Source organism: Biomphalaria glabrata, chromosome 3, assembly GCF_947242115.1.
Source record: "Biomphalaria glabrata chromosome 3, xgBioGlab47.1, whole genome shotgun sequence".
Classification (NCBI taxonomy): domain Eukaryota; kingdom Metazoa; phylum Mollusca; class Gastropoda; family Planorbidae; genus Biomphalaria; species Biomphalaria glabrata.
The window spans coordinates 11,061,684-11,086,231 of record NC_074713.1 but is presented as its reverse complement, the minus strand read 5'-3'; the positions used below and the strand labels follow the sequence as shown (position 1 = coordinate 11,086,231).

The 24,548-nt window shown below is 38.0% G+C and overlaps 1 protein-coding gene across 2 annotated transcripts in view; it reads left to right on the top strand.

The window, feature by feature from the left end:
* The window catches only part of LOC106055366 (homeobox protein Nkx-2.1-like), a 49,082-nt gene extending 25,625 nt beyond the window's left edge, over positions 1-23,457 (top strand). For both annotated transcript variants that reach the window (XM_013211588.2, XM_056023371.1), the window contains exons 3-4: positions 13,460-13,644; positions 21,439-23,457. In XM_013211588.2, the coding sequence (XP_013067042.1) occupies positions 13,460-13,644; positions 21,439-22,101 (848 nt within the window). In that variant the 3' untranslated portion in view covers positions 22,102-23,457. The remainder of the gene's footprint in view (positions 1-13,459; positions 13,645-21,438) is intronic.
* The last annotated feature ends 1,091 nt before the right edge of the window (positions 23,458-24,548 follow it).

Here is a 24,548-nt window from a genome sequence, read left to right as displayed (position 1 = left end):
ATCTTAATGTTTTAATAACTTTTGGACTTAACACTTAGATCCTCCCGCGCCGTTCGGCGCATTGGGCAGTAAACTGTCTCCACAAGGATCTGTGTCTGGCAATGTCCGATGCCTCTACCCACCTGGTGTCCACAGCTCTGAGGTCCTCCATGAAAATGTGGCGCCCAGTTATACGAGGACGTCCCTGTTTGCGCTTTCCTCGTATTGGCCTCCATGTCATTGTAACTCTTGGTACGCGTATTTCATTTTGTCGGAGAACATGTCCCGCAAACCTCATGCGACGCTCGATCACAACACCATTAAGTGGTCGACTTCCAGTTCAGCATAGGATTTCCTTGTTTGAGAACCGCTCCCAAATGACTTATTAAACTGAGACATAAAAAACAAACAGTGACAGGACCCCCCACCCCCGTTTTTTTTTGTTTTGTTCTTCATTCAGGTTTGAACTTTATTCTTTTCTATATTAGTCTAACTAGTTATCTGATTATTTTACAATCGTAGTGACTGGAAGAAAGAGGAGTTTGATCCGTGGAGAAGTCAAATTTCCTGCAGAGCTTATGATGACATAAACATCTTGTAGGCGGAGAATGTCAAGACCCTAGGAGTCTCATCACCACAGGCTTCGAGAAACATTCGACTTAAGATGAGTTCACCTCGGCGCTAGCATTTATTAAAACTGCTGGGGAAGATCGCACACACACACACAACACGCGCGCACACTCTTACACACTTGCACGATTTTATAGAAACACACAACTCTACACACACACGCACATGATAGGTATTTTATTTTGGTTGAATGTTTCAAAGATTGAACTTTTCTTTGACAATTATCCCAGCACTGGGCGCGGTCATTACCGCAACTTGAAGTCACTCAATGCATGGGGGGGCTCAGCAAGAAACAATCGACTCTTGCTGGAACAGGCACTCCGGACCGAACCAAATTGAGCGCCGTAACGTTTAGCGACATCCACAGCACATCACCAGGGCAGTCTCAAGACAATAAACACGTGACGAGTGGTCCACTCCTGTTGTAGCAATCACCGCGCGCATATTCATATCTGACGCCCGATTGTCAGAAAACTTATTTTGGCTTACAGATGTCTCGATGGGAGGTAACCTCTAATGATGCCAAGGCTCTTCGTCCCGTGGAAAGTTTACTTACTTAAAGATCTGCATTGTTGAGTGTATGTGTCGTGTGTGTGTGCCAATGCGAGTTTCACTTCAATACAATTAGCACTCTGACAATGACTCTTCCCGAAAAGGTTAAATAAAATTTGACTCAAGACAAAAAGGTAAAGTACACGAGAAGAGTAGTTTCGAATCACGCTCTTCCAGTTATCACAATCCCTCCCTCACTTTAAAAAAAAAAAGTATATTATCGGTGGAAACATTTAGAGATGTTGCTGTTGATCAGGTCGCCTGGTGAAACCTTGTGACATTCCGAGTCAATGACGTCACGCTTCGTGACAAACAGAAAAATAAGTATACAATAATTTGTCATAATTATGTTATTAGGGAAAATATCCACCTCATTGGAACAAAGTTTTCCAGAAAAAAAGGACTAGAAAAGTATGGCGCCCCTTCTAACCTCTTATTGTTATCATTTGTGTTCTAAAAAGATAATGTGTACTCTTAACAAGTTGTAATCAAAAGGGAGAAACATTTTTAGATGTGATTACCTCCCCTTGGATGAGATTTCGTAATTTGAAAAAGGCCGAGCAAACAGTCTGGAGTTCTTCGAATTGAGGACTAAGCTTATAATCAGCAGCATGAGTGAACAGGACCAAACAATCTGATTAGTTTCATTATTCAATAAGTTATTTGAATACTCAATTAGAAATACAACTAACCATTTTAATAAATATAAATTTAGTAATTTATAATAATAAATAGTAATTTATAAAACGGATGACATGGAGATCTAATTTTAAAATAGCCTATCTAATTGTGTTGTTAAATATATGGCGTCTCTCAATTTGGGTTCTTACTATTGTACATAGTTTATTCATTTTAAATTTCTCCTAAGTCCATCCCTAAGCAAAGGCACAGTTAAAAGTTCAAATATGTATTATACCTGGTGAATATATTTCTCAATGAAGGTAAATTCACATTAGTAAAGCCACAAAGTTTGTGTTTAGGTGCGGGTGGATTTTTACAGTTGAGATGACTAGTTAGATCTACTTGAATTGACGACTACATTTTAAGAGGTGCAGTACTTCAGCATGGGTTAGTGACAGCGATTCGCTAAACCGAGACCCATCGTCATAGAAGGCCTGACCGCTGACCTGCAACGTCGCTACCTTTGGGCAGTGGAGACCATAGTTCGTTGTTACGTCACAGGTCTGTGCGACGTGGCAAAGAGCTATTGGTCTCTACTGCCCACAGGTTGTGAAGTCAAAGGCCAGTGTTGAGGCCTGATATAACGGATGGTCTAGGCTAAACTCCACCTAAACTCCACCTAAACTCCACCTAAACTCCACTGAATTTCTTGACCAGACCTCGTGTTTTTTTTTTGTATTGTTTTTTGTTTATTTGGATGTAACTAGGTCGGCGCTGTACCACGTGATAACTGAATCTATCAGTGACGTAACTCCTGGTAATGTTGTCAGTAATTGTCATATTACCCGCCCCTAATCTCCTCTCTTGGAGTGTATGAGACTGCGTCCCGGAAAGTTGCTTAATTATGTTGCTATTACCAAATTACCAGTCGATGTGTTCCAGACATTACAAGCACGTGATGGTGGGTTTTATTTTTTTTTTTTTCATAGAGAAACTTTGAACTCAAGTTATCAAATGCTATAATCAGACGAACATACCATTTCGTCATGTATACAAATGTCGTGCATTTAGCCTTACATCCACTAAGGATGGTTTAGTTGACTCTTAAATCATAATATTTTGTTCTGGTGCAATTAGATTTTCTGTCTGTCTGTCTGTCTTGACCCAGATATTTTATTAACTATGACGGAGACAAAGCGCCGTTAACTGCTCGGGGTGGAGGGGTCTATTTAGGAGTTCCTCTAGTCGTAGGCCTATGTACCTGACTTCGGCAGTAGCTAAATTATAAAATATCAACTTTTCATCATGAATCGGTTGTACATTTTAACGTTGCGCCAGTGTGATTCTGTGGTCAGTGATTTATTAAGAACTTAAATAGCCATCAAGATGGCCATCTTGTATCAATTCCCAACGCTATTTCTAGCGCACATAAGTTTTCTTATGTACAGAGATGCGGATCTGACCGGATTCAAACTTATGACATTTGGAGAGGCGTCGACTGTTGGATGTCACCATCCTTCCATAGAATGTCTTTGTGTGTGTGTGGTTATAAATTGTTTATTTTTTATTTTTTTTACGGTTTGTTAATGTCGATGTGATCGTATGTTAAACCCCTTTTTTTTTGTTGATTTGATCTAATTATGTGTTATTCCCCTTTCATTCAATACTATTACATACTAGAGCTGAGAAGACTAATTAACCATCCACATGTCACTTGATGAAATTATTTAATTAATAAAAACATATTTGAACAGTTATGATGTTGATAGAGTCACGGCCACTACTTCATTCTACTGAATGGGCCAGCTGAAACATCATTAGTGAACTCCCGATAAAACTGGCGGATGTTTTTCGCAGATAAAAATGTTAGCAAGCACTTTGAGAGGACGAAAATAATGTCGGCCTGGTGCTACAAAAAATAAATTGATATTATGCGAAATGTAGTAACCAAAATTGTGATGATTCAGAAAAAAATACGAACACGTTCTGATTCTTGGCAAAACAATCCCACAACTACTGCACTACAATATACCTGCTTTTAAATCCAAGATAGACAAAAGGATTTAAAGAAATATAGTGTTCTACCTTCTAGGGAATGAAGAAATGTCTTCTATAATGCGTTCTCGGCCTTTCTAGCCAGTGCGCGCTGTGTACCCACTGTACCATGCATATGTCATATCAATGTGCTTTGTACATACTGCAACAAAATGTTGCGCACATACGCTTATAAAACATTAGAACAATGCTGTTATACATATTACTATTTTTTTTAATGTGATGAAGTCTATTAACAGATTGTTTAAAATATCACAAGCGAAATAGAAAATGTCCTTTTTAAAAAACAAAGCCTATCTTAAGGGAAAGAACTCCTCGCTTATAACCATATCTGTCAATTATGTAGAAGTTATTTCCCTTATTTGATATCAAACAAAATAATTAATTACCAATAATTTATTGAATAATTGGATTATTTTTACAAATGATTTATGTTTTGTTAAACACAATAAATAATTGTTTCAAGTTTTACATTGATCCATGGGGAGGGTGTGGGAGAGAAATGCGTTCATTTCATTAAGGGGACGAAACCCTACTTTTTAGCCGTATCTGTGAATACTGACGGATTCATTACCCTTGTTAGTATAAAACAAAATAATTAATAACCAGTCATTAATGGACTAGTTAGTTTTTTTTTTTTTTAATTTATACTTTGTTTGGAATAATGAATAACTGTGTACAGTTTCAAGTTGAATGGTTGTGGAAGAAAAAACGTGTACAAACCATTTACCAGACAGACAGAGTGAGTTGATATTTTATTATAGCTTTTATATAGCGCTACTTTCATGCTTATAGCATGCTCAGAGCGCCTTTGGTCCAATCTCATTTGTGGACCGGTTGGGGTATCTAGGAGTTGGTTTTCCGTGCTGCCTTTAGGCACTCAGTAAACGCAACTCTGCCCGAGTCGGGTGTCGAACCTCGAGCCTTCTAGGTAGCCAAGACAAGCCAAGTTCAAGCGCACTTGGCCTCTTGACCACGCTTCCCACAATAAACTTTGTAAGAATCGATGAGCGTTAAGCTCTACCATATTTTGTTTTATCTGGAATTTAACACAAACACACACTCACAACGTCTTGCAACAAACCGAAAGCTAACACATAGACAGGCACAAACACACACACACACATATGCAGAGAGACATATATATATATATTTGTTCCCTTAATGACATGCACGACTACAAACTTAACCCATGGGCACGTGTCCAAACTAATCATCTTCTTTTTATAAGGCACATGATTAATTTATATGGTAGGATTACAGCTAGTAAGAATAACACCAATTGTCGATAAATCATTTAAATGTATTAACTTTTTTTATAGACAGATGTCTAAATAGTCAAAGTTGTTAATCCCACATAAAATATAAAAACTTTACACAAGAACTTGCACAAAAACATGCAACACTTATAAATAGACAAGCAGAAATTGTATATTCCATATATGAAGACAAAAACATACAAGAACCATTTGTTTTATAGAACTATTTATAGAACGCGGATGAATTCAACCTCATTCCGCGCCACGTCAATTGGTATTGACCGAATTTAAATAATCCTTAATGTGTCGTCACTAGAGTTCATGAAATTAATCATTTAATTTTGTACAAAATAAAATGTTAGTCTGCCCTACACGTTTTTTTGGATCGTCTGCCTATCGTTTAAAACATCGTCCCCACAACCTTTTAATGTGCCGGTGCCAGGGCTATTGATTTCACCCGATCCAGGGGAAAGTTGGCGCACCCTCCTTTTCTTTAGCAAGACATAGTGTCCGCCATAATTTTTTTGTTAAATACAAGAGGGGAAAAAAGAAAAAGATGCTAGCTTTTTGGAACAAGGAGGGGGAGGGGGGAAGCAGAATAGAGGAAGAAATGGAAGAGGGCGGAGGGCGCTCCATGTTTGCCTACAGAATCTGTTGCGTTGTCAGTCGGAGAGAGCAAATAGGAGGGTGGTTTATATTCCCATTGACACAGAGGGATTTCTGTTTGGCCACGGGTCGTCCGATGAAGGCAGGTCTCGTTGGCCGATGACACGCCGGTAAACACAACACATTTCTTCCATTCACCCTCAGCATTGTGGCAGCCAGATTGAAGGAAGAGACGAGGGAAAACGAATATTAAAAAAAAAAAAGGCGGAAGCCACCCTGGCCACCCTCCACGAGCTGCCAGGTTCACTTCCAATTTCTACGCCAAATAAATAGGGAAATTCCGATCATATGATACCGGGGGACTTTGAAAAAGTAAATACGAACTGGATTTTGATAATAATTGGACAAATTATGGCAAGCCGGCAAAGGGGAAAAGGAGCTTTTAAATGTGTCGATCGACTTGGTATTGAAATGTATTTAGACAAGACAGCTCGCTCATCAAGGGTTAGTTGACATCGTCAGACACACTAGAGACACGGGGCCATCTTTTTTAAAAGCACACGTATTTGAAGATTGAGATTTAGGAACACGGTTTGGTCTGAAAACGGACGTCAGTCGAGTAGAAACAGTTCCAGCCTGTTGGGTACGTGGCAGCAAGGACTACATTGACTCACGGATACGCGTAGGACGTAATTATCTTCTGCTAAGATAGAACGTCCGTGTATTTAGAAGATAAAAAAGATTACGCAGAATGTAAAAGAAACAACACAAAATTTTTTTAAAAAAAAGATTATTTATTTTATGATGTTTATCAAAATTGTGATTAATGATTAATGTGTTTGTAAAGTAAAGCGAGTGTCCATGCTAGCGGGCAGTTTGCTTAGTTCTCTCTGGTCCTTTCCGTGCAGAAGTGTAGAACAGGCAAACAAAAACTCCCCAAAATAGCGAAGTCTCCATCGGGACTCGAACTCAAACCCCCTCACTTAAGTAGACAATGGCGATATATCATTCAGCAACACGCAGCGCAATATTAATATATAAGTTTCCACATTGACCGCCACATTTACAAATAGCAGCTGCGAAAGAAGTAAAAACAGAAGTGCCTTATACTTTGGACACGTTTCATAGGTAAAAGTAATTTGTTTAAAAGTATGTTATCAATCGACCATTTTCAACTATAAGGAACGAACTGGTGTAAATGTTTGAACCGTGTGACGATAAATTTACAAATCATTCCATTTAGCCTATATAAAAATAAAAATATAAAAATAAAACTTTGAACTAAATTTTAAAATCTAGATCTAAATCTAGAGGATTGTTCTTCTTTCTCTCTCCCGTGTTCTTCTCTCTGGAGTAGACATTGCTCTAGGACTTGACAAACATCATTCTTATTAGAAAACATGCGTCCATGGTACACTTTTGTAAAAGTCTCATGGTGACAGTCGCACATTTACCTAACATCTTCCTTGGGGGTCACAATGTGGGGTCTGAAGCAATCACAACCCAAGGTCGTAATATAGGCCTACGTATTAAAAAGTCAGTGTTCTCTGTACTTGTCATGAAAGTCTATGATCGCTGTAGATACTTCAAAGTCGAGACTATAACTGTCGTTAGACCTGGCAAACAAGCGCATGCGTACACATACACACTACCACTAAACACACACACACACACACATGCATGCGATAAAGTGTAAACATACTCACAGGCTGATCTACACACACACACACACACTTACACCAGGACTAGAGCCATATTTAATGGAGCATTTTATAAGGCCGGGTCACGGGTCAAGGGGGCTTAGCAAACAGATCGCGCCTCGGCTCTTTTTAGAAGCAGACGTCAACTTAAAAGGTACGCGGAGACTTTATAGTGAGCTATTACAAGTGTGTAGGCATGTTTGTCTCCTGCCTGTAAGTATGTACACATGTACACCTAGATGTGCCATAGAGTGCATATTCAAATATGTAACATATTATATGATTATAATGGTGTACAGTCGAGGTCAGGATGAATTGGCACTTCTCGAGTTGACAATGGCGAAGTTATTAATATATGAAATGTTAGCTTTTGTTATCTCGCTATTATGGTGTTATTTATATCAAACAAATGTGAGCTATGGCAGTACGATATCTTTAAGTGAATGAACCATATCTAGATATATAAGTCTTGGTTCTACATTAAATGAGTGAATGAACCATATCTAGATATCTAAGTCTTAGATCTACATGAAAGTCAATGCAGTAACAAACTGAGAAAGTTTGGAAGAACTCACTAAAATAAAATTCCCTCTCCTCCCTCTTCCTGTTTCTTTTTCCCCTCCCTCCCTCTCCCTCTTTCTTATCTTTTTTTTTTTTTGTTACTTTCTGGCGAGTGAATGTGACATTTATGAATGACATTGAACTTACCAAATGACATTTGCAATGTCGTCAGTTCGGTCACGTGATGCGTAACAACAACAAAATCCCTCACCCAGTTCACATCAATGTGTGTATCAGTCGTCTGCTCTTATGTACTTCCGGGTCATCACACCCGTATAACTCTCCGCGTGGATAGACATTTAGAGGCATGCTATAAACAAGATAATATTTAGAGCATTACATGTCTGGGTAAAATAGTCCGCTTTTTAAAAACTTTTTCTCTCCTAATCGACGATACCATCGTTGATTTGACCTCATTAAATTAAATTAATATTTAATTTTTTTTTTAAACTTGGCTTTGTGTCATATGAAAAGAGCATGCATTTCCTTTTAATTCTATACCAAATAAAACATTTTCTGATAACAAAACAATAAAGCTATTGAATCCCACTAAAACAGGGGTAGTGAAATAGTAATGAGCAAATACAAGAATTCCTTCAAAACGTGGAAAAATAATTACGGAGAGAAAGAGTTAAAAATAAAGTACCCAAACGGAGATTACAATCAGTGACCTCTATGACATTTTGAGACAAAGAAATTAATTACATTAATCTTCTCTTTGTTCATGCGTTGGTTTCTTAAGATACAGCGTATGTTCTTGATACGTTGCGCTTGTGTGGTTGAGATTGTGTTGTGACACTATAGTACTAGATAGGGATCACCCAAACCCCATCGTATTTCCGGAGATACTTAATTCAACGAAGAGGCAGAACATAAATCATTTTAACGAAATAAAATGCTTTTAGTTCTTAATTAGGATTCACAAAAATATTACTTTAGGTACTATGGTTTTTCTATGTCTATTATGAGCAAATTATCGTAGTTGCTGGAAGCTAATTAATTGTAAACAACGTATTTATGTAAAAAAAAATAATCCGCCCTTGATGCGTATTTACGAGTAAGTCCTTAAATTCAATACTATAAGTGACATAATTGTTCCGACCATGAGACCTTGACGCGAACATTACGTGACAGTTCTATATGCAATAACGTTGCGTAAGAGAGTACAAGAAGAGTAAGCGATATAAAGAAATGCGGTGGCGATATAATGGAAGCGAAAGAATAAAGTTTGAAAATGGGAAAGATTTTTAAATAAATAGACAAAACAAAACAAACTTAAGGACGCTATTTTGAAAGGTCACTGCTACTAAATAATGAGAAGTGTTAGGTCTATGTGCTACAAGCAAAAACACAAAGCTTAGAATTTTGGTATTGCACACAAATTATCTAGTTAATAAAATACTTCTCGTATCAATACTTTCGTATTGTGTACACCGAATTTTGACCGGATACACCAAAAAAGTATGCTTTTTATGACGTTGCTTCCGTTAATAAAACTCTCCTCATAGTTCATGTGTCAAGTATTTGCCAGCAACAAATATTCACCTCGAGTCCCTGCCCCGGAGCCTGATGGATCTTCTACGCAGTGTTTCCCAAACTTTGTTCTTAACGGAACACATTCTGAATATTTATCGGAACACTTGCTTTTTTTTTAGAAATTAATTCATCCTGTGGCGTACTGGTTAATTATTACCGTGGTTCATGCAACACTTACTCAGGAACACTTCGCGGAACACTAGGGTCCTGCGGAACACAGTTTCGGAAACACTGATCTACGGCTTCAATATGTACAGAGGACATAACTTGAGGTGCCGGATCTTGCCCGTGGCCCGTAGATTAGTCATTACGCTTCTTGTACTTTAGTAACTCAGTTACAAACTAAAAATCGTTAGGAGTTAACAAAAATGTTGAAAAACACCTTGTGTAGTTTCGTCTTGTATTAGTCTGTTATAATGAATATATTGTAAGCATGTTGCAATTAGATTGTAGTCTACGCTCGTAATGATTCCTCTCACTTTAGACTTACTATATAACTTGTGTACCTGTAAGATTATACAAATACAATAAAAAGGTTAAAAAAAATATTTGGCTATTCACCAAGCTAACAAAACATTCCAATGTCGTGTGAAGATAATGTGTAGGTCGGCAGAAGCTATACTGGACCTCGTCCGTTTTAGCGTCGGCTTCCAACTTTGTCTCACATCCCCCCAGAGTCGGATACTCTCTGCACTTCTGATAAGCCGGACTTGTCAGGTGTACTTATGGTGTCACAGGTTCTCTACAGCTGAGAAAAAAGCAAGATGACCAAATTTGGGGATTTCGTCTTCCGGTCTAAATCGTGTCTTTGGGACGTCAAGCGGTCAAGCTGTCCACGAAGTAGCTATATGGTTTGAAGTGTTGCAGATTAGGCGTGTCCCAAGACACACTTAAGACGAAACATGAACATTGAAAAGTTTGGCAGATCAGTATTTCAGTTCTGGCTAGTCACGTGATCGTATGGTTCGGTTTGTACTAAATGTATCAAGACTAAAACGATACAATGTGTATCATGCCACGGATGGACATTATAAGCCTCGCAGCGCATCGTAAGAGCTCCACATCGTATTCTCTTGTATATGTTGGAGCGTTCAGATGACTGGACCAATATCTGAGATGAACTGCGCAGTGGTTTTCAAATCAGGCAGCTCTCCATAGAGTTGTTCTTCTATAAGGATGTTTTGGAGGCTACTTTCTTGTTCAGGCCTTTTTTTTTTTGGGGGGGGGGTCAATATTGTTAAAAGAAGCTTTTTGATTTAGCACACCCTCCCTCTTTTTCCCTCCTAGCCGGCAAATATATTTTTGAATTTCTGATAACTTGTATTCTAACACACCATCAAACATCTTCTTAAAAATATTTTAAACACACATATACACATTTACCAAATAATATATGGACTGTTATAATCATAGTTTATGGTTGTTACTCCGTCTACTTGTGTCATTAATACCTTATTATTTATAATACAAGTTTTGAAGAGAAAGTTGGTTGACAATGTTTTGCATTTTCTTCTCTTTATTTCTCTTAGTATGCAGAATCTCAGAAATGAATTATTAGCTACTGTCTCTCTCTTCCCTTTTATATTTCTCTTTCTCTGTCTATCTTTCTCTCTTTTTCTGTCTCTTTCTTCCTTCTTATATTTCTCTCTCTCTCTCTCAATCTCTCTCTCTCTATCGTTGGTTGTTTCGTATTCTATATATTCAGTGTACCGTGAGATTGAAAAAAGAGACCAAAAAAAATAAATAAATCCAAAAGTATTTCAATACTTATTTCCGTCTCCCTGCCCCTACTCCATAGCAAACGTTTGATTCTCTTCACTGTGTTGTCTCAACTAGTCCAAGTGTCTGTATGAAGAGTCTGTGCTTGTAGTTTGTAAACGCCACTGCTCCGACGAGAGCTCTTTTAATTTGAAACACCGATTCAATCTGGTCATTTTAGCTTTATTTTTCCCACACACACTTATTAACACACACACATACACTTCGTCACACACACACGCGCACACACAGACACACACACACACAGATAGAGAGGGAGAGAGAGAGAGAGAGAAAAGCGGGTTACGCACTGCAAGACTGGCATAAAGGTTTAGAAAGAATTATTTTGTAAGCATTGTTGAGAAAGGTTCCATGTGTTCAGTGCAGAGAGCGCTGACTTTGATCACGTTGTGGTAACTACTGACTTCGATAAACTAATTCAATCAAGTAGAACACAATATGGAGGCCAACAAGAAATAAGTTGATCACCTCAAATACATTTCATGTATCATCAAAAACTATGCAAACACCTTCGTTGCTGCCACTACGATATATAAAGTCGGAAAACGACTTCTGACTAGAACTGAAATGCACAGGACAGGAGTTAGACTTGATAAGGCCCTAAGCTATTTAAGATATAGAATCAACTTAAGGCCCTAAGCTATTTAAGATATAGAATCAACTTAAAGCCCTGAGCTATTTAAGATATAGAATTAACTTAAAGCCCTTAGCTATTTAAGGTATAGAATCAACTTATGGCCCTAAGCTATTTCAGATATAGAATCAACTTAAGGCCCTAAGCTATTTCACATATAGAATCAACTTAAGGCCCTAATCTATTTAAGATATAGAATCAACTTAAGGCCCTAAGCTATTTATGATATAGAATCAACTTAAGACCCTAAGCTATTTAAGATATAGAATCAACTTAAGGCCCTAATCTATTTAAGATATAGAATCAACTTAAGGCCCTAAGCTATTTCAGATATAGAATCAACTTAAGGCCCTAAGCTATTTCACATATAGAATCAACTTAAGGCCCTAATCTATTTAAGATATAGAATCAACTTAAGGCCCTAAGCTATTTATGATATAGAATCAACTTAAGGCCCTAATCTATTTAAGATATAGAATCAACTTAAGGCCCTAAGCTATTTAAGATATAGAATCAACTTAAGGCCCTAATCTATTTAAGATATAGAATCAACTTAAGGCCCTAAGCTATTTATGATATAGAATCAACTTAAGGCACTTTCATTTTTCTTTACTCTATCTTCAAAATGATTGCAAGTATTCTTAGAAAGATTTTTTGGGAGGTCCCTTAGCAAGTATGAGATGGGATTTCCAAATTTCAAAATCCCCCCGGGCCCCCACTTGAGGGGACCCCCCAAATTAGTGTCCGAAATTTGTTTTTTTTTACTCTTAATATTACGCCATTATCTTATGATGTCAAATGTCAAAATGCAGGGGCCCCTAAAGAGGTCAACCCCCCCCCGGCCCCCAACTCCCCAGCTAGGCCATTGCATAACTTTAAAAAAAATATATATTTCTATTCCTTTTCCTCGTTTGTTGAGTATGTCACAGTCGCTAAAAGACAATTGCTAAAAAATAAAAAATAAACAAATCCCAAATTTTTCGAGCCAAATCTAATATTAAATAACTTCTACAACTTCTACAACTAAACGCCATCAATCATATATGGCACTTTTTTTTTCAGTAAATTGAAAAAAAAAAATCTGCCAGAATCGAACCTGACTCTAGAGTGTACAACCTTTTCCACTAGTTAGTCATGTACATTTCAAGCAAATGGGATGGGGGGTTGGATTTGGCCCATGGGCCTTAGTTTGAATATCATTGGTCTAGTGTATTGTAGTTTGAATATCACTGGTCTAGTGTATTGCTTTGACTATAAGCACGAGTCCAAGTGATTCTACAAAAGGGAGGTAAATACAAAAAAAAAAAATGGAGTTGTCCTTGTTCTTGCTGTTATACATTATCGGAGTCATTTAGAGTAACTATCAAATATGAGGACCTAAAATATATAAGAGTGTCCACCTCTTAAGTGACCGACACTCAAAGTGACCCTCAGTCAAAGAGCCAATCTGTTAGCGAGAATATTAATTAGAGTGATCATCAATTAGATTGACTAGCAGTGACAACTGCCATAAACTCTTTCATTACTTGTATTTTTCTGTTCCACAGTGTCCAGATTCGGCATGAGTCCGAGCTCCTGTATGGCATCCTCTATGGGAGGCATGGGTGGGATGTCTTCCGGCATCAACCCCGCCCTCGGGATGGGCCACCTCGGGGATCCAACCAAAGGCGCCATGGCTGGCTTCTCCATTGCTCAGAGGCGGAAGAGGCGAGTCCTGTTCTCCCAAGGCCAGGTTAGTAGTGCTTCAATCATTCATGTTTATATCTAGCCAAATCTTACGCCGGCTCAACGGGCATCGAGCAGAACAATATATTCATAAATCAATAAGCAGATGTAATTTAGCGGCTCGAGCACTACAGCCTGCTTAGTTTATTGTCAGAAAGATATCAGTAGCGTATAGTGATACTACCATTCTGCCACTACCGCTGATAACGTTGGCTCTACCACTCGATTGCCCCTAGCTGTAGGACTTTAAACCAAAAAAGAAAAAGTTCGTTCGACCATTTTATTTCAAACAAAACAATAAGGCTTTAAAAATCTCTAGAAATCTATTTTTAGTTTCGCTATAAACTGGAGAAATTTTAATTGTGCTTGAAGTATTGTTCTTACTAAGTCGAGATCTAAAAAAATATTTGGCTTATGTTGTGACATTCATCTGTCTCATAGATCGCAAGGTCGTAAAAGGGTGTTTGACTTTATTAACAGTGGTCAATATTTTACTCTCTCATAATGCTGTCCTTTTTCTGTATTTCATAATTCTGTTTGCATTTTACTTTTTTCGTCAGCATGTCGTAATTGTTCCTGAGCTCATTGAGGAACTAATTCTACCAGCTCGGAAGTTATTTTGTCTTTACATTTCTTTCCATCTGGTTGTCCTTCATGTTCTTCCCTGGGCTTCCAGGTGTCTCTCTGTAAAGTTCAACTTTCTTATTGACTTGGTGTGGTCTTCTAGTGCTAGTCTACCATTAACTTTAAGTACACACATCTTTCACCTTCACCTGTCCCTTAGTCTGTTGGACCGTTGGGGCACCATGCAAGATTTGTCAACCATCTTTCTCCATTCCTCTCTGTCTTGGATAGAACCACTTTCAATGGCAGGCAGGTCCATTCTTATTTCTTTAAGAAAAAATAAAATAATAATAAATGCGTGATATAGTAATATTTGACCCTATTGTTATATCAGCCGAAGGGTTAACGACAACCAAACCTGCAGACACACTCGAAGCCCTATGTGTCCCTAAGAGGATCCTTATTACCTGTCAAAGGGTGGTGCTTAGTGGACACTGATATAAGGGATTTCAATAAATTTTGTTTCCTCTTGAAAGAAGCTCGACACTGACGGTACCAGGGAGGAAAATTTGTTCGTTTCTAACAAAGAAATAAAAAATAATAATTCAGACTTGGTGTTTAACGTTAAATAAATAAATGTTAAAACTAATTTTAATTCTGCTCCGCAGTTTAAAAAGACAACTAAAAGTCTACATTACTAGGGTTCCTATAATTAGACACAAAAAATTGGTTTAAATTATGATGCAGCTATTGAAGTTTTGAACCATAAACCAAACGATGTTAAGGACGCGTGACTGAACTTTACTGTTGCCAATTAAAGAAGAAAAACTTTTAGGAATATTCGGATATGTTCCAGTTAATGTTCATATCTTCTTTACTATATTAGGCCTACCCATGTTCTTAATTAAGTTTGAAGACATACAAATGAGAAAGTCTAATACTTCCTTTATATTCCAATTATTTTGTGCAACAATTAGAAGATCGTAAAAAAAATGATTTTAAAATGCTAAAAAGTGAAAAACAAAATGTATCCTAATAGAATACTATTGACACTTCCTTTAGTTTGTACACCAGATACACCAAAAAACAATTGCTATTTATAGTTTTTTCGCCATTAATGAAAATCTCTAACGGAACATCTCTACGTTCTCATTGTATTATAAAAGTAACACCTTAGGGATATATCGGAGATTTTTCAAGATAAACTAAATAATTTTAAGGACGCTGAATTGGACGTTAATGTTACAAACTAAATTAACAAAAAGTTAAGGTAAATGTGCGTCTATGTATTTCTCCCATAATTTATAAATAAACAATTAAACCCTAGTGTTGGCTTTTTTTTAAAGCCAAGTTTTTATTCATATAGTGAAAAGCCATGCTTTCTTCTTATTGAAATTATTTTGTACTAAAAACAAAAAGAGCTTAGCAAATTTCATCAGATAATGTAGGTAAGTGCATAAAAACCATGATATACCTTTAAAACAATATTGATCAACGCTTCTTTGATTTATTTTGTACACCGCATACATCAAGAAAGTTTGCCATTTATAGTTTTATCGCCTTGTAATGAAAATCTCGCCAATATATGCACCACGAGAAGCGACGCATTTCAAATCAAATATTTCAATTCAAATTTCCCTTGTACTGACTATGGAGTGTGAGCTTTTCTTCTAGAATACAATATTTTTTGTTTTTTGAAATAATATGTCGCTTTAAATGTGACGTCAGGTGATACAAAGAGCGTCTACAATTTCTTACGAGCCTCATCGTAGACTAGTCTCCCTTGTCGTTTGCAGAGTCACGTGACCCTGTGTTGAAATATTCATCCAATCATTGCATTTATCAGTTACTGTTTTTTACGACTATTGTTTTCGACATTTCGTTTCTATAAACACGAAAAAAAAAAAAGTAACACCGCGCACTATTTTACGACAACATTCTCTTTCTATCTCGCCAATTTTTCTCCACCCTCCTGCCCCCCCCCCCCGGGGGTCCATATCTTTCCCCCCTCCCCTCAGCTTTTATTGAACTTCCACCTTAGCCACGACCCCGGTCATCCATTAGTACAGACTTCAACTGCCGCTCCAGATCGGCTAAACCTTTTTTTTTTTTTCATTTTTATCTGTCCGGGGCTTTAGCGCCCCCATACTCCCCCCCCCCACCCCCTCCAAACCAACGCCCTCACCTTCCTCTCTCCTTCCCATTTCTATGTTGGCGTTTACCTCTGTTATAAATTATATCCTGTTGGAACTGTGGGCGCTATCTTTAGATCAGTGATAACGCCATGTTTTTATTTTTAAACTGGGAACATATCGCTTTTAGTTCAACCTTCGCTACGAACTGACCAAAACAATATGGACGACAGAACAAGATTTCGTTCGTTGGGAATAGTGTTGTTTGTTTTTCAGTTCTATTATTGGTATAAAAGAACGGTTTTTAAATAATCTTTGAATGTCTATCGAGACAGTAGTAGTTTGCGCAAGAATACAGCAATAGCAATGGCATGAATTTTGAACTAATTTTAGGTCCTTTATTCCTAAGTAAAGAGATAAACCACACAATATATACGTCAGTTGCAAGTGAGGTCTGCTAGATGCTATTTAGTTTCCCGCTTCTAGGGATTCAAATCTATTAGCGAGATCTATGTTCTAGATCTATGTTCTAGTTCTATGTTCTAGATCTATGTTCTAGATCTATGTTCTAGTTCTATGTCCTAGTTCTATGTTCTAGATCTATGTTCTAGTTCTATGTTCTAAATCTATGTTCTAGTTCTATGTTCTAGATCTATCTTCCTTAAAAATTAAGAGTAAAATCAAGAAAAATCTTGCATGCCCCCCCCCCCCAAAAAAAAAACAGGATTCCATGGATCTATTTTTATGGAAGAGTAAAGAAAACATTATCTTGTGTTTATTATTTATATCTCGAAAAGCTTAGGGCCTTTTAAAGTCTAAATCCGGTCCTGATCAAGACAACCGCAAACAGGCAGCCATCAACAGTTTACCCAAATGTCAATAAAACAAAAAGCAGAACAGCAACTGTATTGTCCTCACAAGCCCGTAGTCAGCTTTGTATACAAGTAGATACAATACATACACGTCGAGAGTTTAGTTTTTCAAGACGCCGATAGCAGCTATCTCGCCTCATTCATTAATAACGAAATCATTTTCTTGTATTTTGTGCACTCTTTCAAAGATACAATTTATGGATTTATACCTCCCCACCCCCATTTCCCCAAAGTATAAATAAGTAATACCCTTCGTTTCTATTCAGACATATTTCTTTTTTTTTTTTGCTTCCCGCATCGCTTGACATTAAGGCTTTTATCACTGTCATATCAGTGCCAACTATCTTAATTCCACGTGTCAGGCCCATATGTCAATTGTCTTTGTTATAAGTTTTATAGCGGTATTGCAGACCTTGTGTAATGAGACGAAACAACGTTTTTACTCTGGAGAGAATATAAAAAGTCCCCCAGCCGCTCACATGCCTCCGTTTTTTTGCTCGCCTCGTTTTCATTATTTATGCATGAACTCTTCAATATCCATTTTTTATGCAATTGTTATCTTTTTAAATTTTATGCAACAAAATAATTAGGTAATTGGAGATTTGTTTCTCTGACTGATAGCTATAAATAGCTACTTTTATGCTTTTATGGTGTATCCGGTGTAGATAATCAAGATGTGTTGATCATCTTTTTGAAAAGGTGTTTGGTCACTTGCTGCACGTTGAGCACTGAAGAATCGAATTTCCTAAGCACTGCCCTTGTAGCTTTTTTTTTTTTTAAATAAAAAGTTGGCAACATTGAAGCTTAATTTAGCGGGCAAGACATTGTTTATTCAATCGGGAATCTACCTATTTAGAGATTCACATCTATGACATATAGCTTTGATCTTGCTTTTCGGTGCACAATAGCACTACATATAACAAAATGCAATGAAAATCTGTGCATTTTAAAATACTTATTTTTGACGCTCTTAGCACTTTCAAATCAAATGTCGCTACCAGATTAAAGTGATTGTTATTGTTGTGGTTGTTGTAAAAAAAAAAAATCTTTCCAGAAAACTTCCAGAAAAAGACGAAATCAATCGAAGATCATGTAGTTTCCAGCGCATTAAACATTTCCGATAAATCGAATGTAAAAAAAACAACTAAAGGTAAACTCAAAATACAGTCTGGAAAATATGAAACCTTGCTGGATATTTCTAAAAAGTTTATTTCTTTTTTAAGATAAGGACGTGATAAAAAAAAAAAAAAAGCCACCGCTGCTATGGTAACGGGCTTAGGTCTATCCAATAGCAGCCAAAACCTACTCATACCTATTTAACAAGTATACAGAAAACGCCAACACACATTGGATGTAATGAAAAACGTAGCCTACAGAAGTACTCAATGATGACCTTGTTCCCCCCCCCCCCCCCAGCTTCCAGATACAATCTTTTAAAGAGGGGAGGAGGTGTAGGCATTGGTCTCTCTCGTTAGTCGCTGTGGGATTTTTTGGTCATCAGGATGGAATGCGGGAGGAAAGACTGTTTGAAGAGAGGCGGGGGGAAATCGGAGTGGGTTATGCTTTACCGTTATTTAATGATACAACAAATGCAGTAAATGGCACTAAAGAAAAAAGGGGCGGGGGCCCTTCATTAAAAAATCATGTGTTTTTTTTTGGGGTCCACAGTAAAATATAATCCACATTAATGGAAGGCATCTTATCTGATTGTTGCGCCCAGTAGAGTAATGAAATGGCGCAAGCAAGTCAAGAAGGGTGGTGGGGGGGGATGTGGGGTGGTATGGAGAACTTAATGAGATTAGGATACGTTCATATCAAAATCAATCGAGGGAGTTGAGTTTTAAAAAATCAGGAAAAAAAAATGTTTAAAATCATTACTGATCTATCATCGTATCAAGTAGCAGTCAGATTACATGTTATATAGGGGACGCCCCGTGTACCCCCATGGTTGACCCCCATTCGACTACCTCACCCACCTACGCTCCCGCCCTGTTTGAAGTGGATCGATGCGCCCAGCGTTTAGGCGGCCTTTCTCTCTCTCTCATTTCTCTCTAACTCTCTCTCTCCTCTCTCTCTCTCCTCTCTCTCTCCCCCATTGTTTCTCCTCCTAGTCCTATACTAAATGGAGGTTACGGTCCTCCTGTTTCTCCTTCAACCCCCTCCCTTTCTCCCCCCCCCCATCTGCACGTGTTGCTGCCCAGGTCTGATTGATACGAGTAGATGTCACGCTCCGCTGATCATGATTGAACATTCGCCAGACGATCCCGGGACAAGGACTTTCATAAGGAGCATGAAAAGTGGGGATAGGAGTTTCCCCGAGTATTCTAACAGAGTGGTAATGAAGCCACTGAAACGCGTCGTGCCGGCTCCAGGACTAAAACCTTACGTCTGCCAGGTCTGCATCTTTATTTAATAAGATGAGGGATTTAAAAAAAAAAGAAGGTTTAAACCCCTATCACTGTAATAAAGACTAGATCAATATCAGGTTTAAAATTGTGATTCTTAAAACATTTTAATGAAAAATTGAACATCGATTATTTTTATTACCTCTCCTCCCTTACCTCTTCCTCCTCAGACACACGCACACACACACATAAACACAATCACACACACACACAGATACTCTTGGTTCCATCTTAATAAACGTCGTGCCACGATTTGAATGTTACTTAATTTAAACCCCCAAGTAATAACATCTGATGTGCCGGAACAGCAGTAAAATTAGACTTAAGACTCGCGCTTTTTTTTAAATTTAAAGATAGACAATGACACTAATTTTTAATTACAATTCATTAGTACTAGCGTTAGTACCCGGCTTCAGTAGGGACTCACATAACTACTAGTGACAGAACCCGGCTTTGGTGGACACAATTGACTGCTCTATCATGTAACATGTCAATATTAGTTGAGTCCTCAAACAAAGCGTTTATTAATCCAATCGGCGCACCAGCTCAGCTCCATTAGATAATTAACATTTAGTTTCAAACGGAGAGAACTCTTGGAGAGGTTGTGTAGAGGTAACTCAATACTCTAATTAGAGTGATCGAACATGAGTCTGACAATTATTGTTCTAATAATTATCAAATTTTTAAAAAGTTGTATTAATAAATTTTTACAAGTTTTTATGAACGCGAGAGTAAATTATGCAAATACAAAAAAAGAACAAGAGTATATCATTAATAGCTTGGTGTGATAGCATAAGCCTAACAAGTAATATAAATAAGAATAGAAAAAAAAATAGGGTAAACTTTAGTATTTTATTATTCAATAATGCACATGTGGAAAAAAAATAGGCAAACATAGGGATTAAATTTAAGACATTCGCATTATTAGCTTGACTTTCTATCAACTGAACTAACCCTAACCCTAACCAGCCATACTGCTACTACTATGTGCGAAATGTTAGCTTGAAATAAATTATTCATTTTTTTTTTTACTTCCAACTTCCACATTTCCAGCTTCCACATTTCCAACTCAACTTCCACATTTCCAACTTCCACATTTCCAACTTCCACATTTCCAACTTCCACATTTCCAACTTTCACATTTCCAACTTCCACATTTCCAGCTTCCACATTTCCAACTCAACTTCCACATTTCCAACTTCCACATTTCCAACTTCCACATTTCCAACTTCCACATTTCCAACTTTCACATTTCCAACTCAACTTCCACATTTCCAACTTCCACATTTCCTACTCTTCCACATTTCCAACTTCCACATTTCCAACTTTCACATTTCCAACTTCCACATTTCCAGCTTCCACATTTCCAACTCAACTTCCACATTTCCAACTTCCACATTTCCAACTTCCACATTTCCAACTTTCACATTTCCAACTCAACTTCCACATTTCCAACTTCCACATTTCCAACTTTCACATTTCCAACTCAACTTCCACATTTCCAACTTCCACATTTCCAACTTCCACATTTCCAACTTCCACATTTCCAACTTTCACATTTCCAACTTCCACATTTCCAACTTCCACATTTCCAACTTCCACATTTCCAACTTCCACATTTCCAACATCCACATTTCCAACTTTCACATTTCCAACTTTCACATTTCCAACTTCCACATTTCCAACTTCCACATTTAATTCTTAGTATCTTATATTCCTATAATGTTATATACTTCTTCTTGTATAACATTTATCTTATACTTATTTTATAATCATAATATCTTATATTTTTATAATATTTTCATCTAATATAATTTGATTCTTGCAGGTGTATGAACTGGAGAGAAGGTTCAAGACACAGAAATACCTCTCCGCCCCTGAACGGGAGCAAATGGCTATGAGTATAGGGCTGACGCCGACCCAAGTGAAGATCTGGTTCCAGAATCACAGGTACAAGCATAAGCGACAACAGAAAGACAGAGAGAAAATGGAAACGTCCAGCCAAAAGGAGTCTCCTGGACACAACGGATCTAGTCACAAAAACTCCGGGTCGTCATCATCGTCTTCTTCCCCGAGGAAAGTCTCCGTTCCGGTTTTAATCCGGGACGGCAAGTCCACGTCCGATGTCGGCAACGGGGGGCTGGGTGGTGGCTCCTCCGGCTCGTCTTCAGCATCCTCCGCGTCCTCATCTTCGTCTCTCCTCGGGCACGGGCAGCATCACTTGGGCGGAGGCGGCGTCGGTTCGCCCCACTCGGTGCTCCACTCCTCTTGCGCGGTAAACAAGAGCGCCCTCTCCCACCACCACCATCACGACAACTTTCTCAGCACCCCGTCTCCGGATCTGACCGCCACCCTCACGCCGCACGGACTGGGTCAGCCCGGCCTCTCCCACCACGGCCTGCATCACAGCATGGGCTACGCCACTGGGGCGGTCAACGGCAACGCACTGGCATCGTCGTCCCCTTATCTCATCAATGGTAGGACATGGTAACGATAACGTATTTAAAAAAAACAAAAACAACAACAAAGGACATCAACAACAAAATAAGGACAATAAACATTAGCGCACAGGACATTGTCCTTCTATGTCGGAGTAGTGCTTCGACCTTCAACTCCTTAATGTGACCCCACTTTCTCAGCGGCGGAGCTCCGTATTGTCCTTCCGCTCCACAACGGGTCACCACGCTCCACTGAAGCCTGCACTGCACATCATTGTTGCAGGTCTGCCGACATTATAATTTCATGTTATGTGAATGATTAGCTGTCCTCTCAACCAACGCCCACACCGGAGCAATATCCACAAAATGAGTAATAGCCACAAAGGAGCAATATCCTAAGCAATATTAATGGATCTCTGCTAATCAAGTAAACAACACATCTTCGACAATATTGATGTTTTTTTTTTTAATTTTCCTTTCTGTAACATTCGGTGCTGAGCGAGCACCGCCCAAAGCGTCCAGCAATGTCTTTTCAAACACTATCGAGATTAGAAGCTCTTGTTCGCTGACTCGTAATTGGATGTACCTGTGTTCCCCGTGTGGGGGAAAAGAAAAACAAGAGGAGGAGGGGGAGGCTGGATGCTCACCTTGTGGCACCACCATCGCAGCGCACTTCATAGCATGCACAGTTCGGTGAGCACATGAAAAATAGATGCTCTTGTTCCGCTCCCGTGAGGATTACCAAGTCAAGTCTTAACCATGTGTGCTGTCTGCAAACCTCACGCCTGCGTACGTCAAGCACTCTACCCTCCAGGCATACATTTTTTTTTACCACCTTTGACCTAAATGGAAAAAAAAAAACACACACATACATACTGACGTCATTCGTATACTTTTGTGAACTGCATAGGAACTATACCGAACTCTTTTGCGTTTATTTTCATTTGGAAAGGAATTGCAACCTCGACTCAGAGGGATCAAACCTCGACTCAAAGGGATCTAACCTCGATTCAATGGGATCAATCCCTGACTTGAGGTCATCAAATCTTGACTCAATGGAAAGTAATTGAACTTAACAAATGAAAACACTATATTGAACTCTTTGGAACTCTTGCTTTAAAACAAACATTAAGATTTTGATGCTTTGGTCCGCTCTTTTCGTTTCCTCCGTGTGACGTCAGAGAAGGGACAAATTCACTTTAAAAAAAAACAACTGTTAGATACTTACATGTTAAAAAAACAACAAAGCAACAAAATGATAAAAGTTTACAACATCAATGTACAATATGTCTACACAAATCTGTTGTTATGTGTATTGTTATTTTTTTTATAACTCTGCAAAGTGAGGGCAGAGTGCAAGAAAGTAAACATAAAGTGTGTGTGTGTCTGTGTGTGTGATAGAGAGAGAGGGAGAGAGAGAGAACAAAAGAGAGCCAAGTGAAAAAATGATTTAGATATTTCCAACTAAATTTGATGCACTTGTTTGTTCACTGGTGTACATTTCTGTTACTTTTAAAATCTGATTCTATTGGCATGTTCGATGCTAAGATTTTTTTTTTCAATTTCTGCTTAGATCTATATAGGCCAGGGTCAATACTGGATACATGCATTCAAATTTTGTCAGAACCTTTGAGATTTAATTGTCAGCTAAGAATATCTTCAGAGTTTCAATCTACAAGACTTTACTGTATGTTGTATCTGTATAATAACACAAAATTCTATCATGCTATCAACTTGTAAAATTTATTTTAAAAAAAGATCTACTTTGTTTGCTTATTAGAAACCTAAAGTATTGTTCACTCTCCTGTAATGGGTTTAAAACACCAGATTCTCTTAAACTGTAAACTTGATTTTTTTTTTCCAAATGCATCGTTAAATATTATGACAAAATAAAACTAGTATATTTAAATCAAGTGATAACATTAGAAGATCTGAGTATGAAATAGTTTGCGCTAGTTTAGTGTAGCCTCAATAACAAAAAAAAAAAACAGTTTTATGCCGAACTATCACTGAACAATAGAAAATGCATAAGCATAATGAACTCATAAGATGCAGCTGAACAGCTACTGTAATAAAATCTAATATATGTAACGCAACTGTTAGGGAGTCAGGTTGGAGTACATCTTTTAAAGTGTGTAAATGATTTCTAGTTTGTGCCATTCCTAAAGTTAATTTTGTTTGTACTTATGTTTCTTGTACTCGCTAGTGATGCCCAAGCTTCGGCCCGCGGGTTATTTCCAACCCCCGAGACGGTTCTATTTCTATCTACTTGTACCAACAGTACATGATAAAGCTGCATAGTCTTGGTGTACCATTGAACTCTGCGAGTCCCTGGCTGTGAGGCTGCCCGTTACAAGTGTTAAAAACGTGCCTGGCCCTGAGACCGAAGAAGGTTGGTCACCACTGGTCTATGTCCATTGGTTTATTAAATGTTAAGAGATCGCTCTACATAAACATGATTGTAATTCATTTTTCGAACCAATCAATTAAAGGACATTAG